Source organism: Gobio gobio (genome assembly GCF_949357685.1).
Source record: "Gobio gobio genome assembly, chromosome: 9".
Taxonomy (NCBI): domain Eukaryota; kingdom Metazoa; phylum Chordata; class Actinopteri; order Cypriniformes; family Gobionidae; genus Gobio; species Gobio gobio.
Window position 1 is genome coordinate 624,677 of NC_137115.1, and position 20,336 is coordinate 645,012.

General features: G+C 42.4%; 1 protein-coding gene across 7 annotated transcripts in view; it reads left to right on the top strand.

Moving 5' to 3' along the window:
* Positions 1–1,069: 1,069 nt before the first annotated feature.
* Positions 1,070–20,336, top strand: part of ppfia1 (PTPRF interacting protein alpha 1) — a 95,063-nt gene continuing 75,796 nt past the window's right edge. For all 7 annotated transcript variants that reach the window (XM_079824665.1, XM_079824669.1, XM_079824670.1 and 4 more), the window contains exons 1-2: positions 1,070–1,333; positions 4,611–4,712. In XM_079824665.1, the coding sequence (XP_079680791.1) occupies positions 1,079–1,333; positions 4,611–4,712 (357 nt within the window). In that variant the 5' untranslated portion in view covers positions 1,070–1,078. The remainder of the gene's footprint in view (positions 1,334–4,610; positions 4,713–20,336) is intronic.

Below are 20,336 nucleotides of genomic sequence, written 5' to 3' on the forward strand. Positions count from 1 at the left end.
CTCTGGTCTGATCTCCTGTCTCTCCTCTGGTCTGATCTCCTGTCTCTCCTCTGGTCTGATCTCCTGTCTCTCCTCTGGTCTGATCTCCTGTCTCTCCTCTGGTCTGATCTTCTGTCTGTCTCTCCTCTGGTCTGATCTCCTGTCTCTCCTCTGGTCTGACCTCCTGTCTCTCCTCTGGTCTGACCTGTCTGTCTCTCCTCTGGTCTGATCTCCTGTCTCTCCTCTGGTCTGATCTCCTGTCTCTCCTCTGGTCTGGTCTCCTGTCTCTCCTCTGGTCTGATCTCCTGTCTCTCCTCTGGTCTGATCTGTCTGTCTCTCCTCTGGTCTGATCTCCTGTCTCTCCTCTGGTCTGATCTCCTGTCTCTCCTCTGGTCTGATCTCCTGTCTCTCCTCTGGTCTGATCTCCTGTCTCTCCTCTGGTCTGATCTCCTGTCTCTCCTCTGGTCTGATCTCCTGTCTCTCCTCTGGTCTGATCTCCTGTCTCTCCTCTGGTCTGATCTGTCTGTCTCTCCTCTGGTCTGATCTCCTGTCTCTCCTCTGGTCTGATCTCCTGTCTCTCCTCTGGTCTGATCTCCTGTCTCTCCTCTGGTCTGATCTCCTGTCTCTCCTCTGGTCTGATCTCCTGTCTCTCCTCTGGTCTGACCTCCTGTCTCTCCTCTGGTCTGACCTCCTGTCTCTCCTCTGGTCTGATCTCCTGTCTCTCCTCTGGTCTGACCTGTCTGTCTCTCCTCTGGTCTGATCTCCTGTCTCTCCTCTGGTCTGATCTCCTGTCTCTCCTCTGGTCTGATCTCCTGTCTCTCCTCTGGTCTGATCTCCTGTCTCTCCTCTGGTCTGACCTCCTGTCTCTCCTCTGGTCTGATCTCCTGTCTCTCCTCTGGTCTGATCTCCTGTCTCTCCTCTGGTCTGATCTCCTGTCTCTCCTCTGGTCTGATCTCCTGTCTCTCCTCTGGTCTGATCTCCTGTCTCTCCTCTGGTCTGATCTCCTGTCTCTCCTCTGGTCTGATCTCCTGTCTCTCCTCTGGTCTGACCTGTCTGTCTCTCCTCTGGTCTGACCTGTCTGTCTCTCCTCTGTGTGTAGATGATGTGCGAGGTGATGCCCACCATCAGTGAGGCGGAGGTTGGGGGAGGGGCCCTGGGCTCCGGCTCTCCAGTGCAGACGGACTCTGAGGGCCACTTTGAGTCCCTGATGGTGTCGATGCTGGAGGAGAGAGACCGGCTGCTGGACACCCTGAGGGAGACGCAGGAGAACCTGTGCCTGACCCAGAGCAAACTCCACGAGATCAGCCACGACCGGGACGCGCTGCAGAGACAGCTCAACAGCGCCCTACCACAGGTACACCACCATTACTCCACCATCATTACACCACCATTACTCCACTCAGGGTCAGCATTACTCCACAGGTACACCACCATTACTCCACCATCATTACACCACCATTACTCCACTCAGGGTCAGCATTACTCCACAGGTACACCACCATTACTCCACCATCATTACACCACCATTACTCCACTCAGGGTCAGCATTACTCCACAGGTACACCACCATTACTCCACCATCATTACACCACCATTACTCCACTCAGGGTCAGCATTACTCCACAGGTACACCACCATTACTCCACCATCATTACACCACCATTACTCCACTCAGGGTCAGCATTACTCCACAGGTACACCACCATTACTCCACTCAGGGTCAGCATTACTCCACAGGTACACCACCATTACTCCACTCAGGGTCAGCATTACTCCACAGGTACACCACCATTACTCCACCATTACACCACCATTACTCCACTCAGGGTCAGCATTACTCCACAGGTACACCACCATTACTCCACAGGTACACCACCATTACTCCAGCATTACTCCATCATCACTCCATCATTACTCCACAGGTACACCACCATTACTCCACTCAGGGTCAGCATTACTCCACTCAGGGTCAGCATTACTCCACAGGTACACCACCATTACTCCACTCAGGGTCAGCATTACTCCACAGGTACACCACCATTACTCCACTCAGGGTCAGCATTACTCCACAGGTACACCACCATTACCCCACCATTACACCATCATTACTCCACTCAGGGTCAGCATTACTCCACAGGTACACCACCATTACACCACTCAGGGTCAGCATTACTCCACAGGTACACCATCATTACTCCAGCTTTACACCATCATTACTCCAGCATTACTCCAGCATTACACCATCATTACACCACCATTACACCAGCATTACTCCATCATTACTCCACAGGTACACTACCATTACTCCACTCAGGGTCAGCATTACTCCACAGGTACACCACCATTACACCATCATTACTCCACTCAGGGTCAGCATTACTCCACAGGTACACCACCATTACACCACTCAGGGTCAGCATTACTCCACAGGTACACCACCATTACTCCAGCATTACACCATCATTACTCCAGCATTACTCCAGCATTACACCATCATTACTACATCATTACACCACCATTACACCATCATTACTCCAGCATTACTCCATCATTACTCCACAGGTACACTACCATTACTCCACTCAGGGTCAGCATTACTCCACAGGTACACCACCATTACTCCACCATCATTACACCACCATTACTCCACTCAGGGTCAGCATTACTCCACAGGTACACCACCATTACTCCACCATCATTACACCACCATTACTCCACTCAGGGTCAGCATTACTCCACAGGTACACCACCATTACTCCACTCAGGGTCAGCATTACTCCACAGGTACACCACCATTACTCCACCATCATTACACCACCATTACTCCACTCAGGGTCAGCATTACTCCACAGGTACACCACCATTACTCCACTCAGGGTCAGCATTACTCCACAGGTACACCACCATTACTCCACTCAGGGTCAGCATTACTCCACAGGTACACCACCATTACTCCACTCAGGGTCAGCATTACTCCACAGGTACACCACCATTACCCCACCATTACACCATCATTACTCCACTCAGGGTCAGCATTACTCCACAGGTACACCACCATTACACCACTCAGGGTCAGCATTACTCCACAGGTACACCATCATTACTCCAGCATTACACCATCATTACTCCAGCATTACTCCAGCATTACACCATCATTACTACATCATTACACCACCATTACACCATCATTACTCCAGCATTACTCCATCATTACTCCACAGGTACACTACCATTACTCCACTCAGGGTCAGCATTACTCCACAGGTACACCACCATTACTCCACTCAGGGTCAGCATTACTCCACAGGTACACCACCATTACTCCACCATCATTACACCACCATTACTCCACTCAGGGTCAGCATTACTCCACAGGTACACCACCATTACACCACTCAGGGTCAGCATTACTCCACAGGTACACCATCATTACTCCAGCATTACACCATCATTACTCCAGCATTACTCCAGCATTACACCATCATTACTACATCATTACACCACCATTACACCACCATTACTCCAGCATTACTCCATCATTACTCCACAGGTACACTACCATTACTCCACTCAGGGTCAGCATTACTCCACAGGTACACCACCATTACTCCACTCAGGGTCAGCATTACTCCACAGGTACACCACCATTACTCCACTCAGAGTCAGCATTACTCCACAGGTACACCACCATTACCCCACCATTACACCATCATTACTACATCATTACACCACCATTACACCATCATTACTCCAGCATTACTCCATCATTACTCCACAGGTACACTACCATTACTCCACTCAGGGTCAGCATTACTCCACAGGTACACCACCATTACTCCACTCAGGGTCAGCATTACTCCACAGGTACACCACCATTACTCCACTCAGGGTCAGCATTACTCCACAGGTACACAGGTACTCCATAATTACTCCACTCAGTGTTGAGGGTCATCATTACTCCGCTCAGTGTTGAGGGTCATCATTACTCCATCATTACTCCGCTCAGTGTTGAGGGTCATCATTACTCCACTCAGTGTTGAGGGTCATCATTACTCCATCATTACTCCACTCAGTGTTGAGGGTCATCATTACTCCGCTCAGTGTTGAGGGTCATCATTACTCCACCATTACTTCACCATTACACCATCATTACTCCAGCATTACACCAGCATTACTCCAGCATTACACCATCATTACTCCACCATTACTCCATCATTACTCCAGCATTACGTCATCATTACTCCACCATTACTCCATCATTACTCCAGCATTACACCACCATTACACCACCATTACTCATTACTCTGCTCAGTGTTGAGGGTCATCATTACTCCATCATTACTGCACTCAGTGTAGAGGGTCATCATTACTCCGCTCAGTGTTGAGGGTCATCATTACTCCAGCATTACTCCAGCATTACACCATCATTACTCCAGCATTACTCCACCATTACTCCACCATTACACCATCATTACTCCAGCATTACTCCACCATTGCACCATCATTACTCCAGCATTACTCCAGCATTACTCCAGCATTACTCCAGCATTACACCATCATTACTCCACCATTACACCATCATTACTCCAGCATTACTCCGCTGAGTGTTGTTTTGTGTGTTTTCGCTGCAGGAGTTTGCGGCTCTCACGAAGGAGGTGAACATGTGTCGGGAGCAGCTGCTGGAGCGAGAGGAGGAGATCGCAGAGCTCAAAGCGGAGAGAAACAACACACGCGTGAGTTCTCACACGCTACACGCTACACGCCACACGCTACACACTACACACTTAAGTTACATACAGAGAACCAGACATGATCCAGACACAGAGATGATGTTTCATATTATACCCAAACACTCTAAAATGAAATACAGCTTTAATAAAAAATATAACAATTATATATACATATAATTTTTTTATTTTATTCAATGGGAAAAAATGGGTCATAATTATTGCATAAATATGAATTATAAGTCATAAAATTATCTCAAAACACCAAAAAAGAAAAGAAAAAATATTATTGAACAAAAATATATTTAAAGGGCATATTGCAGGTTAGAGACTCCAGTGAGTCAATGTTTAGAAAAATAATGTAGGAACTAGATTTTGAGGATGCGTATGACGTTATGATATTTGAGTGAACTTGATTGTACATACATGGCATGAATAAAATATTTACATTACCAGCACATAATTCAGAACTTTTTTTCGAAAAAAGTGTGAGACTGTATTCAGTTGTGTTAATGTACACTTTGTGTTCATCAATGTAAACACGATGGCACAGAAGCATCGCGTGTGGATGTTTATTCATCCTTTAGACGAGCTACACACTTTATTACACGTTTATTCGTCCTTTAGGCGAGCTACGCACTTTATTACACGTTTATTCCTCCTTTAGGCGAGCTACGCACTTTATTACACGTTTATTCCTCCTTTAGGCGAGCTACGCACTTTACTACACGTTTATTCATCCTTTAGGTGAGCTACGCACTTTATTACACGTTTATTCCTCCTTTAGGCGAGCTACGCACTTTACTACACGTTTATTCATCCTTTAGGTGAGCTACGCACTTTATTACACGTTTATTCCTCCTTTAGGCGAGCTACGCACTTTATTACACGTTTATTCCTCCTTTAGGCGAGCTACGCACTTTATTACACGTTTATTCCTCCTTTAGGCGAGCTACGCACTTTATTACACGTTTATTCATCCTTTAGGCGAGCTACGCACTTTATTACACGTTTATTCATCCTTTAGGCGAGCTACGCACTTTATTACACGTTTATTCCTCCTTTAGGCGAGCTACGCACTTTATTACACGTTTATTCGTCCTTTAGGTGAGCTACACACTTTATTACACGTTTATTCGTCCTTTAGGTGAGCTACACACTTTATTACACGTTTATTCGTCCTTTAGGTGAGCTACACACTTTATTACACGTTTATTCCTCCTTTAGGCGAGCTACGCACTTTATTACGCGTTTATTCATCCTTTAGGCGAGCTACACACTTTATTACACGTTTATTCCTCCTTTAGGCGAGCTACGCACTTTATTACACGTTTATTCGTCCTTTAGGTGAGCTACACACTTTATTACACGTTTATTCGTCCTTTAGGCGAGCTACACACTTTATTACACGTTTATTCGTCCTTTAGGTGAGCTACACACTTTATTACACGTTTATTCCTCCTTTAGGCGAGCTACGCACTTTATTACGCGTTTATTCATCCTTTAGGCGAGCTACGCACTTTATTACACGTTTATTCCTCCTTTAGGCGAGCTACACACTTTATTACACGTTTATTCATCCTTTAGGCGAGCTACACACTTTATTACACGTTTATTCGTCCTTTAGGCGAGCTACGCACTTTATTACACGTTTATTCATCCTTTAGGCGAGCTACGCACTTTATTACACGTTTATTCATCCTTTAGGCGAGCTACGCACTTTATTACACGTTTATTCATCCTTTAGGCGAGCTACGCACTTTATTACACGTTTATTCCTCCTTTAGGTGAGCTACACACTTTATTACACGTTTATTCATCCTTTAGGCGAGCTACGCACTTTATTACACGTTTATTCATCCTTTAGGCGAGCTACGCACTTTATTACGCGTTTATTCATCCTTTAGGCGAGCTACGCACTTTATTACACGTTTATTCATCCTTTAGGCGAGCTACGCACTTTATTACACGTTTATTCATCCTTTAGGTGAGCTACACACTTTATTACACGTTTATTCCTCCTTTAGGCGAGCTACGCACTTTATTACACGTTTATTCGTCCTTTAGGCGAGCTACGCACTTTATTACACGTTTATTCATCCTTTAGGCGAGCTACACACTTTATTACACGTTTATTCATCCTTTAGGCGAGCTACGCACTTTATTACACGTTTATTCATCCTTTAGGCGAGCTACACACTTTATTACACGTTTATTCATCCTTTAGGTGAGCTACACACTTTATTACACGTTTATTCATCCTTTAGGCGAGCTACGCACTTTATTACACGTTTATTCATCCTTTAGGCGAGCTACGCACTTTATTACACGTTTATTCATCCTTTAGGCGAGCTACGCACTTTATTACACGTTTATTCGTCCTTTAGGTGAGCTACGTACTTTATTACACGTTTATTCATCCTTTAGGCGAGCTACACACTTTATTACACGTTTATTCATCCTTTAGGCGAGCTACGCACTTTATTACACGTTTATTCATCCTTTAGGCGAGCTACACACTTTATTACACGTTTATTCGTCCTTTAGGCGAGCTACGCACTTTATTACACGTTTATTCGTCCTTTAGGCGAGCTACGCACTTTATTACACGTTTATTCGTCCTTTAGGTGAGCTACACACTTTATTACGCGTTTATTCGTCCTTTAGGTGAGCTACGCACTTTATTACGCGTTTATTCATCCTTTAGGCGAGCTACACACTTTATTACACGTTTATTCATCCTTTAGGCGAGCTACGCACTTTATTACACGTTTATTCGTCCTTTAGGTGAGCTACGCACTTTATTACGCGTTTATTCATCCTTTAGGCGAGCTACGCACTTTATTACACGTTTATTCATCCTTTAGGCGAGCTACGCACTTTATTACACGTTTATTCATCCTTTAGGCGAGCTACGCACTTTATTACACGTTTATTCATCCTTTAGGCGAGCTACGCACTTTATTACGCGTTTATTCATCCTTTAGGCGAGCTACGCACTTTATTACACGTTTATTCATCCTTTAGGCGAGCTACGCACTTTATTACACGTTTATTCATCCTTTAGGCGAGCTACGCACTTTATTACACGTTTATTCATCCTTTAGACGAGCTACTCACTTTATTACACGTTTATTCCTCCTTTAGGCGAGCTACGCACTTTATTACACGTTTATTCCTCCTTTAGGCGAGCTACGCACTTTATTACACGTTTATTCATCCTTTAGGCGAGCTACACACTTTATTACACGTTTATTCATCCTTTAGGCGAGCTACACACTTTATTACACGTTTATTCCTCCTTTAGGCGAGCTACGCACTTTATTACACGTTTATTCGTCCTTTAGACGAGCTACTCACTTTATTACACGTTTATTCCTCCTTTAGGCGAGCTACGCACTTTATTACACGTTTATTCGTCCTTTAGACGAGCTACTCACTTTATTACAAGTTTATTCCTCCTTTAGGCGAGCTACGCACTTTATCACACGTTTATTCATCCTTTAGGCGAGCTACGCACTTTATTACGCGTTTATTCATCCTTTAGGCGAGCTACGCACTTTATTACACGTTTATTCATCCTTTAGGCGAGCTACGCACTTTATTACGCGTTTATTCATCCTTTAGGCGAGCTGCGCACTTTATTACGCGTTTATTCATCCTTTAGACGAGCTACGCACTTTATTACACGTTTATTCATCCTTTAGGCGAGCTACGCACTTTATTACGCGTTTATTCATCCTTTAGGCGAGCTACGCACTTTATTACGCGTTTATTCATCCTTTAGGCGAGCTACGCACTTTATTACACGTTTATTCATCCTTTAGGCGAGCTACGCACTTTATTACGCGTTTATTCATCCTTTAGGCGAGCTACACATTTTATTACACGTTTATTCATCCTTTAGGCGAGCTACGCACTTTATTACGCGTTTATTCATCCTTTAGGCGAGCTACGCACTTTATTACACGTTTATTCATCCTTTAGGCGAGCTACACACTTTATTACGCGTTTATTCATCCTTTAGGCGAGCTACGCACTTTATTACACGTTTATTCGTCCTTTAGACGAGCTACGCACTTTATTACACGTTTATTCATCCTTTAGGCGAGCTACACACTTTATTACGCGTTTATTCATCCTTTAGGCGAGCTACGCACTTTATTACACGTTTATTCATCCTTTAGGCGAGCTACACACTTTATTACGCGTTTATTCATCCTTTAGGCGAGCTACGCACTTTATTACACGTTTATTCATCCTTTAGGCGAGCTACGCACTTTATTACGCGTTTATTCATCCTTTAGGCGAGCTACACACTTTATTACGCGTTTATTCATCCTTTAGGCGAGCTACACACTTTATTACGCGTTTATTCATCCTTTAGGCGAGCTACACACTTTATTACACGTTTATTCATCCTTTAGACGAGCTACACACTTTATTACACGTTTATTCGTCCTTTAGGTGAGCTACGCACTTTATTACACGTTTATTCCTCCTTTAGGCGAGCTACGCACTTTATTACACGTTTATTCATCCTTTAGGCGAGCTACGCACTTTATTACACGTTTATTCGTCCTTTAGGTGAGCTACGCACTTTATTACACGTTTATTCGTCCTTTAGGCGAGCTACGCACTTTATTACACGTTTATTCATCCTTTAGGCGAGCTACGCACTTTATTACACGTTTATTCATCCTTTAGGCGAGCTACGCACTTTATTACACGTTTGTTCATCCTTTAGGCGAGCTACGCACTTTATTACACGTTTATTCGTCCTTTAGGTGAGCTACGCACTTTATTACACGTTTATTCGTCCTTTAGGCGAGCTACGCACTTTATTACACGTTTATTCATCCTTTAGGCGAGCTACGCACTTTATTACACGTTTATTCGTCCTTTAGGTGAGCTACGCACTTTATTACACGTTTATTCGTCCTTTAGGCGAGCTACGCACTTTATTACACGTTTATTCATCCTTTAGGCGAGCTACGCACTTTATTACACGTTTATTCATCCTTTAGGCGAGCTACGCACTTTATTACACGTTTGTTCATCCTTTAGGCGAGCTACGCACTTTATTACACGTTTATTCGTCCTTTAGGTGAGCTACGCACTTTATTACACGTTTATTCGTCCTTTAGGCGAGCTACGCACTTTATTACACGTTTATTCGTCCTTTAGGCGAGCTACGCACTTTATCACACGTTTATTCGTCCTTTAGGCGAGCTACACACTTTATTACACGTTTATTCGTCCTTTAGACGAGCTACGCACTTTATTACACGTTTATTCATCCTTTAGGCGAGCTACGCACTTTATTACACGTTTGTTCATCCTTTAGGCGAGCTACGCACTTTATTACACGTTTATTCATCCTTTAGGCGAGCTACGCACTTTATTACACGTTTATTCCTCCTTTAGGCGAGCTACGCACTTTATTACACGTTTATTCCTCCTTTAGGCGAGCTACGCACTTTATTACACGTTTATTCCTCCTTTAGGCGAGCTACGCACTTTATTACACGTTTATTCGTCCTTTAGGCGAGCTACGCACTTTATTACACGTTTATTCCTCCTTTAGGCGAGCTACGCACTTTATTACGCGTTTATTCATCCTTTAGGCGAGCTACGCACTTTATTACACGTTTATTCGTCCTTTAGGCGAGCTACGCACTTTATTACACGTTTATTCCTCCTTTAGGCGAGCTACGCACTTTATTACACGTTTATTCATCCTTTAGGCGAGCTACACACTTTATTACACGTTTATTCCTCCTTTAGGCGAGCTACGCACTTTATTACGCGTTTATTCATCCTTTAGGCGAGCTACACACTTTATTACGCGTTTATTCGTCCTTTAGGTGAGCTACGCACTTTATTACACGTTTATTCCTCCTTTAGGTGAGCTACGCACTTTATTACACGTTTATTCGTCCTTTAGGTGAGCTACGCACTTTATTACACGTTTATTCCTCCTTTAGGCGAGCTACGCACTTTATTACACGTTTATTCGTCCTTTAGGCGAGCTACGCACTTTATTACACGTTTATTCATCCTTTAGGCGAGCTACGCACTTTATTACACGTTTATTCGTCCTTTAGGCGAGCTACGCACTTTATTACACGTTTATTCCTCCTTTAGGCGAGCTACGCACTTTATTACACGTTTATTCGTCCTTTAGGCGAGCTACACACTTTATTACACGTTTATTCGTCCTTTAGGTGAGCTACACACTTTATTACACGTTTATTCCTCCTTTAGGCGAGCTACGCACTTTATTACACGTTTATTCCTCCTTTAGGCGAGCTACGCACTTTATTACACGTTTATTCGTCCTTTAGGCGAGCTACGCACTTTATTACACGTTTATTCCTCCTTTAGGCGAGCTACGCACTTTATTACACGTTTATTCCTCCTTTAGGCGAGCTACGCACTTTATTACACGTTTATTCGTCCTTTAGGCGAGCTACGCACTTTATTACACGTTTATTCCTCCTTTAGGCGAGCTACGCACTTTATTACACGTTTATTCCTCCTTTAGGCGAGCTACGCACTTTATTACACGTTTATTCGTCCTTTAGGCGAGCTACGCACTTTATTACACGTTTATTCCTCCTTTAGGCGAGCTACGCACTTTATTACGCGTTTATTCATCCTTTAGGCGAGCTACGCACTTTATTACACGTTTATTCCTCCTTTAGGCGAGCTACGCACTTTATTACACGTTTATTCGTCCTTTAGGCGAGCTACACACTTTATTACACGTTTATTCGTCCTTTAGGTGAGCTACACACTTTATTACACGTTTATTCCTCCTTTAGGCGAGCTACGCACTTTATTACACGTTTATTCGTCCTTTAGGCGAGCTACGCACTTTATTACACGTTTATTCATCCTTTAGGCGAGCTACGCACTTTATTACACGTTTATTCATCCTTTAGGTGAGCTACACACTTTATTACACGTTTATTCCTCCTTTAGGTGAGCTACACACTTTATTACACGTTTATTCCTCCTTTAGGTGAGCTACACACTTTATTACACGTTTATTCCTCCTTTAGGTGAGCTACACACTTTATTACACGTTTATTCCTCCTTTAGGCGAGCTACGCACTTTATTACACGTTTATTCCTCCTTTAGGCGAGCTACGCACTTTATTACACGTTTATTCGTCCTTTAGGCGAGCTACGCACTTTATTACACGTTTATTCCTCCTTTAGGCGAGCTACGCACTTTATTACACGTTTATTCCTCCTTTAGGCGAGCTACGCACTTTATTACACGTTTATTCCTCCTTTAGGCGAGCTACGCACTTTATTACACGTTTATTCGTCCTTTAGGCGAGCTACGCACTTTATTACGCGTTTATTCATCCTTTAGGCGAGCTACGCACTTTATTACACGTTTATTCCTCCTTTAGGCGAGCTACGCACTTTATTACACGTTTATTCGTCCTTTAGGCGAGCTACACACTTTATTACACGTTTATTCGTCCTTTAGGTGAGCTACACACTTTATTACACGTTTATTCGTCCTTTAGGCGAGCTACGCACTTTATTACACGTTTATTCATCCTTTAGGCGAGCTACACACTTTATTACACGTTTATTCATCCTTTAGGTGAGCTACACACTTTATTACACGTTTATTCCTCCTTTAGGTGAGCTACACACTTTATTACACGTTTATTCCTCCTTTAGGCGAGCTACACACTTTATTACACGTTTATTCGTCCTTTAGGCGAGCTACGCACTTTATTACGCGTTTATTCATCCTTTAGGCGAGCTACACACTTTATTACACGTTTATTCATCCTTTAGGCGAGCTACGCACTTTATTACACGTTTATTCATCCTTTAGGCGAGCTACACACTTTATTACACGTTTATTCGTCCTTTAGGCGAGCTACACACTTTATTACACGTTTATTCATCCTTTAGGCGAGCTACGCACTTTATTACACGTTTATTCATCCTTTAGGCGAGCTACGCACTTTATTACACGTTTATTCATCCTTTAGGCGAGCTACACACTTTATTACACGTTTATTCATCCTTTAGGCGAGCTACGCACTTTATTACACGTTTATTCCTCCTTTAGGCGAGCTACGCACTTTATTACACGTTTATTCATCCTTTAGGCGAGCTACGCACTTTATTACACGTTTATTCATCCTTTAGGCGAGCTACGCACTTTATTACACGTTTATTCATCCTTTAGGCGAGCTACGCACTTTATTACACGTTTATTCGTCCTTTAGGTGAGCCACGCACTTTATTACACGTTTATTCCTCCTTTAGGCGAGCTACACACTTTATTACACGTTTATTCCTCCTTTAGGTGAGCTACACACTTTATTACACGTTTATTCATCCTTTAGGCGAGCTACACACTTTATTACACGTTTATTCGTCCTTTAGGTGAGCTACGCACTTTATTACACGTTTATTCCTCCTTTAGGCGAGCTACGCACTTTATTACACGTTTATTCATCCTTTAGGCGAGCTACGCACTTTATTACACGTTTATTCGTCCTTTAGGTGAGCTACGCACTTTATTACACGTTTATTCGTCCTTTAGGCGAGCTACGCACTTTATTACACGTTTATTCATCCTTTAGGCGAGCTACGCACTTTATTACACGTTTATTCATCCTTTAGGCGAGCTACGCACTTTATTACACGTTTATTCCTCCTTTAGGCGAGCTACGCACTTTATTACGCGTTTATTCATCCTTTAGGCGAGCTACGCACTTTATTACACGTTTATTCATCCTTTACGCGAGCTACACACTTTATTACACGTTTATTCCTCCTTTAGGCGAGCTACGCACTTTATTACGCGTTTATTCATCCTTTAGGCGAGCTACACACTTTATTACGCGTTTATTCGTCCTTTAGGTGAGCTACGCACTTTATTACACGTTTATTCCTCCTTTAGGTGAGCTACGCACTTTATTACACGTTTATTCGTCCTTTAGGTGAGCTACGCACTTTATTACACGTTTATTCCTCCTTTAGGCGAGCTACGCACTTTATTACACGTTTATTCATCCTTTAGGCGAGCTACGCACTTTATTACACGTTTATTCGTCCTTTAGGCGAGCTACGCACTTTATTACACGTTTATTCCTCCTTTAGGCGAGCTACGCACTTTATTACACGTTTATTCGTCCTTTAGGCGAGCTACACACTTTATTACACGTTTATTCGTCCTTTAGGTGAGCTACACACTTTATTACACGTTTATTCCTCCTTTAGGCGAGCTACGCACTTTATTACACGTTTATTCCTCCTTTAGGCGAGCTACGCACTTTATTACACGTTTATTCGTCCTTTAGGCGAGCTACGCACTTTATTACACGTTTATTCCTCCTTTAGGCGAGCTACGCACTTTATTACACGTTTATTCCTCCTTTAGGCGAGCTACGCACTTTATTACACGTTTATTCGTCCTTTAGGCGAGCTACGCACTTTATTACACGTTTATTCCTCCTTTAGGCGAGCTACGCACTTTATTACACGTTTATTCCTCCTTTAGGCGAGCTACGCACTTTATTACACGTTTATTCGTCCTTTAGGCGAGCTACGCACTTTATTACACGTTTATTCCTCCTTTAGGCGAGCTACGCACTTTATTACGCGTTTATTCATCCTTTAGGCGAGCTACGCACTTTATTACACGTTTATTCCTCCTTTAGGCGAGCTACGCACTTTATTACACGTTTATTCGTCCTTTAGGCGAGCTACACACTTTATTACACGTTTATTCGTCCTTTAGGTGAGCTACACACTTTATTACACGTTTATTCCTCCTTTAGGCGAGCTACGCACTTTATTACACGTTTATTCGTCCTTTAGGCGAGCTACGCACTTTATTACACGTTTATTCATCCTTTAGGCGAGCTACACACTTTATTACACGTTTATTCATCCTTTAGGTGAGCTACACACTTTATTACACGTTTATTCCTCCTTTAGGTGAGCTACACACTTTATTACACGTTTATTCCTCCTTTAGGTGAGCTACACACTTTATTACACGTTTATTCCTCCTTTAGGTGAGCTACACACTTTATTACACGTTTATTCCTCCTTTAGGCGAGCTACGCACTTTATTACACGTTTATTCCTCCTTTAGGCGAGCTACGCACTTTATTACACGTTTATTCATCCTTTAGGCGAGCTACGCACTTTATTACACGTTTATTCCTCCTTTAGGCGAGCTACGCACTTTATTACACGTTTATTCCTCCTTTAGGTGAGCTACACACTTTATTACACGTTTATTCATCCTTTAGGCGAGCTACACACTTTATTACACGTTTATTCATCCTTTAGGTGAGCTACACACTTTATTACACGTTTATTCCTCCTTTAGGTGAGCTACACACTTTATTACACGTTTATTCCTCCTTTAGGTGAGCTACGCACTTTATTACACGTTTATTCGTCCTTTAGGCGAGCTACGCACTTTATTACACGTTTATTCCTCCTTTAGGCGAGCTACGCACTTTATTACACGTTTATTCCTCCTTTAGGTGAGCTACACACTTTATTACACGTTTATTCCTCCTTTAGGTGAGCTACACACTTTATTACACGTTTATTCCTCCTTTAGGCGAGCTACGCACTTTATTACACGTTTATTCCTCCTTTAGGCGAGCTACGCACTTTATTACACGTTTATTCCTCCTTTAGGCGAGCTACGCACTTTATTACACGTTTATTCATCCTTTAGGTGAGCTACACACTTTATTACACGTTTATTCCTCCTTTAGGTGAGCTACACACTTTATTACACGTTTATTCCTCCTTTAGGTGAGCTACGCACTTTATTACACGTTTATTCGTCCTTTAGGCGAGCTACGCACTTTATTACACGTTTATTCCTCCTTTAGGCGAGCTACGCACTTTATTACACGTTTATTCCTCCTTTAGGTGAGCTACACACTTTATTACACGTTTATTCCTCCTTTAGGTGAGCTACACACTTTATTACACGTTTATTCCTCCTTTAGGCGAGCTACGCACTTTATTACACGTTTATTCCTCCTTTAGGTGAGCTACACACTTTATTACACGTTTATTCATCCTTTAGGCGAGCTACGCACTTTATTACACGTTTATTCCTCCTTTAGGTGAGCTACGCACTTTATTACACGTTTATTCGTCCTTTAGGCGAGCTACGCACTTTATTACACGTTTATTCCTCCTTTAGGCGAGCTACGCACTTTATTACACGTTTATTCGTCCTTTAGGTGAGCTACACACTTTATTACACGTTTATTCCTCCTTTAGGTGAGCTACGCACTTTATTACACGTTTATTCGTCCTTTAGGTGAGCTACACACTTTATTACACGTTTTTTCATCCTTTAGGCGAGCTACGCACTTTATTACACGTTTATTCGTCCTTTAGGTGAGCTACACACTTTATTACACGTTTATTCCTCCTTTAGGTGAGCTACACACTTTATTACACGTTTATTCCTCCTTTAGGTGAGCTACACACTTTATTACACGTTTATTCCTCCTTTAGGTGAGCTACACACTTTATTACACGTTTATTCCTCCTTTAGGCGAGCTACGCACTTTATTACACGTTTATTCCTCCTTTAGGCGAGCTACGCACTTTATTACACGTTTATTCGTCCTTTAGGCGAGCTACGCACTTTATTACACGTTTATTCCTCCTTTAGGCGAGCTACGCACTTTATTACACGTTTATTCGTCCTTTAGGCGAGCTACGCACTTTATTACACGTTTATTCCTCCTTTAGGCGAGCTACGCACTTTATTACACGTTTATTCATCCTTTAGGCGAGCTACGCACTTTATTACACGTTTATTCGTCCTTTAGGCGAGCTACGCACTTTATTACACGTTTATTCCTCCTTTAGGCGAGCTACGCACTTTATTACACGTTTATTCCTCCTTTAGGCGAGCTACGCACTTTATTACACGTTTATTCGTCCTTTAGGCGAGCTACGCACTTTATTACACGTTTATTCCTCCTTTAGGCGAGCTACGCACTTTATTACGCGTTTATTCATCCTTTAGGCGAGCTACGCACTTTATTACACGTTTATTCCTCCTTTAGGCGAGCTACGCACTTTATTACACGTTTATTCGTCCTTTAGGCGAGCTACACACTTTATTACACGTTTATTCGTCCTTTAGGTGAGCTACACACTTTATTACACGTTTATTCGTCCTTTAGGCGAGCTACGCACTTTATTACACGTTTATTCATCCTTTAGGCGAGCTACACACTTTATTACACGTTTATTCATCCTTTAGGTGAGCTACACACTTTATTACACGTTTATTCCTCCTTTAGGCGAGCTACGCACTTTATTACACGTTTATTCCTCCTTTAGGTGAGCTACACACTTTATTACACGTTTATTCCTCCTTTAGGCGAGCTACACACTTTATTACACGTTTATTCATCCTTTAGGTGAGCTACACACTTTATTACACGTTTATTCCTCCTTTAGGCGAGCTACGCACTTTATTACACGTTTATTCCTCCTTTAGGCGAGCTACGCACTTTATTACACGTTTATTCCTCCTTTAGGTGAGCTACACACTTTATTACACGTTTATTCATCCTTTAGGCGAGCTACGCACTTTATTACACGTTTATTCCTCCTTTAGGCGAGCTACGCACTTTATTACACGTTTATTCGTCCTTTAGGCGAGCTACACACTTTATTACACGTTTATTCGTCCTTTAGGTGAGCTACACACTTTATTACACGTTTATTCGTCCTTTAGGCGAGCTACGCACTTTATTACACGTTTATTCATCCTTTAGGCGAGCTACACACTTTATTACACGTTTATTCATCCTTTAGGTGAGCTACACACTTTATTACACGTTTATTCCTCCTTTAGGCGAGCTACGCACTTTATTACGCGTTTATTCCTCCTTTAGGTGAGCTACACACTTTATTACACGTTTATTCCTCCTTTAGGCGAGCTACACACTTTATTACACGTTTATTCGTCCTTTAGGTGAGCTACGCACTTTATTACGCGTTTATTCATCCTTTAGGCGAGCTACGCACTTTATTACACGTTTATTCATCCTTTAGGCGAGCTACGCACTTTATTACACGTTTATTCATCCTTTAGGCGAGCTACACACTTTATTACACGTTTATTCCTCCTTTAGGCGAGCTACACACTTTATTACACGTTTATTCGTCCTTTAGGCGAGCTACACACTTTATTACACGTTTATTCATCCTTTAGGCGAGCTACACACTTTATTACACGTTTATTCGTCCTTTAGGCGAGCTACACACTTTATTACACGTTTATTCGTCCTTTAGGCGAGCTACACACTTTATTACACGTTTATTCGTCCTTTAGGCGAGCTACACACTTTATTACACGTTTATTCCTCCTTTAGGCGAGCTACACACTTTATTACACGTTTATTCATCCTTTAGGTGAGCTACGCACTTTATTACGCGTTTATTCGTCCTTTAGGCGAGCTACACACTTTATTACACGTTTATTCCTCCTTTAGGCGAGCTACGCACTTTATTACACGTTTATTCATCCTTTAGGTGAGCTACGCACTTTATTACACGTTTATTCATCCTTTAGGCGAGCTACGCACTTTATTACGCGTTTATTCCTCCTTTAGGCGAGCTACACACTTTATTACACGTTTATTCATCCTTTAGGTGAGCTACGCACTTTATTACACGTTTATTCATCCTTTAGGTGAGCTACACACTTTATTACGCGTTTATTCATCCTTTAGGCGAGCTACACACTTTATTACACGTTTATTCGTCCTTTAGGCGAGCTACACACTTTATTACACGTTTATTCATCCTTTAGGTGAGCTACACACTTTATTACGCGTTTATTCATCCTTTAGGTGAGCTACACACTTTATTACACGTTTATTCATCCTTTAGGTGAGCTACGCACTTTATTACACGTTTATTCATCCTTTAGGTGAGCTACGCACTTTATTACACGTTTATTCATCCTTTAGGCGAGCTACGCACTTTATTACACGTTTATTCATCCTTTAGGCGAGCTACGCACTTTATTACGCGTTTATTCATCCTTTAGGTGAGCTACACACTTTATTACACGTTTATTCATCCTTTAGGTGAGCTACGCACTTTATTACGCGTTTATTCATCCTTTAGGTGAGCTACACACTTTATTACACGTTTATTCATCCTTTAGGTGAGCTACGCACTTTATTACGCGTTTATTCATCCTTTAGGTGAGCTACGCACTTTATTACGCGTTTATTCATCCTTTAGGTGAGCTACACACTTTATTACACGTTTATTCATCCTTTAGGTGAGCTACGCACTTTATTACACGTTTATTCATCCTTTAGGCGAGCTACGCACTTTATTACACGTTTATTCATCCTTTAGGCGAGCTACGCACTTTATTACGCGTTTATTCATCCTTTAGGTGAGCTACACACTTTATTACACGTTTATTCATCCTTTAGGTGAGCTACGCACTTTATTACGCGTTTATTCATCCTTTAGGTGAGCTACACACTTTATTACACGTTTATTCATCCTTTAGGTGAGCTACGCACTTTATTACGCGTTTATTCATCCTTTAGGTGAGCTACGCACTTTATTACACGTTTATTCCTCCTTTAGGCGAGCTACACACTGCCTGCGTGACATGCACATGCTAGAAGCATATTTTTCACGGCACGCAAGAGTGTTGGAAGCGTTTCCAGGCAAAATAGAATAGGAAAAGATGTTTGTCATTTTGACACGAATACATATTAAAGGGTTAGTTCACCCAAAAATGAAAATTCTGTCATTAATTACTCACCCTCACGTCGTTCGAGACCCGTAAGACCTCTGTTCATATTCGGAACACAAATGAAGATATTTTTGTTGAAAGCTGATGGCTGAGAAAGGCTTCAGATAGGCCTCCATTGGCATTCAGTACACTTATACTCCCAAGACGGATAAAAGGCACTCAGAACATCGTTACAAAGTCCATCTCACCACAGTGACTCTACAATAATCTTACAATGCGACGACAATAGTTTTTGTGCGCAAAAAAAATCAAAATAACACCTTTTTCCAACTTGTTACTGCCTTCTGTGTGTGCCTCCACGACGCATGCGCGAGAATATGACGCAGATCCGGCGTTCGGACAGATGACCCAGAAGCGATTTGTTTACAATCAGACGAAGACGCGCGTATCTCAGCTGTTGGATTCTACATTGATCGTGCTTTAGGTCTCGGCGTAGAGCTCAAAATGGGGTTAGAGTGGCATTTCATGGATTCTCGAACCCCGGCGCTACGTCATATTCTCACGCATGCGTCGTGGAGGCACACGCGGAAGACAAGAACAAGCTGGTTAAAGGTGTTATTTTGATTTTGTTTTGCGCACAAAAACTATTGTCGTCGCATCGTAAGATTATTGTAGAGTCACTGTGGTGAGATGGACTTTGTAACGATGTTCTGAGTGCCTTTTATCCGTCTTGGGAGTATAAGTGTACTGAATGCCAATAGAAGCCTATATGAAGCCTTTCTCAGCATCAGCTTTCAACAAAAATATCTTCATTTGTGTTCTGAATATGAACGGAGGTCTTACGGGTCTCG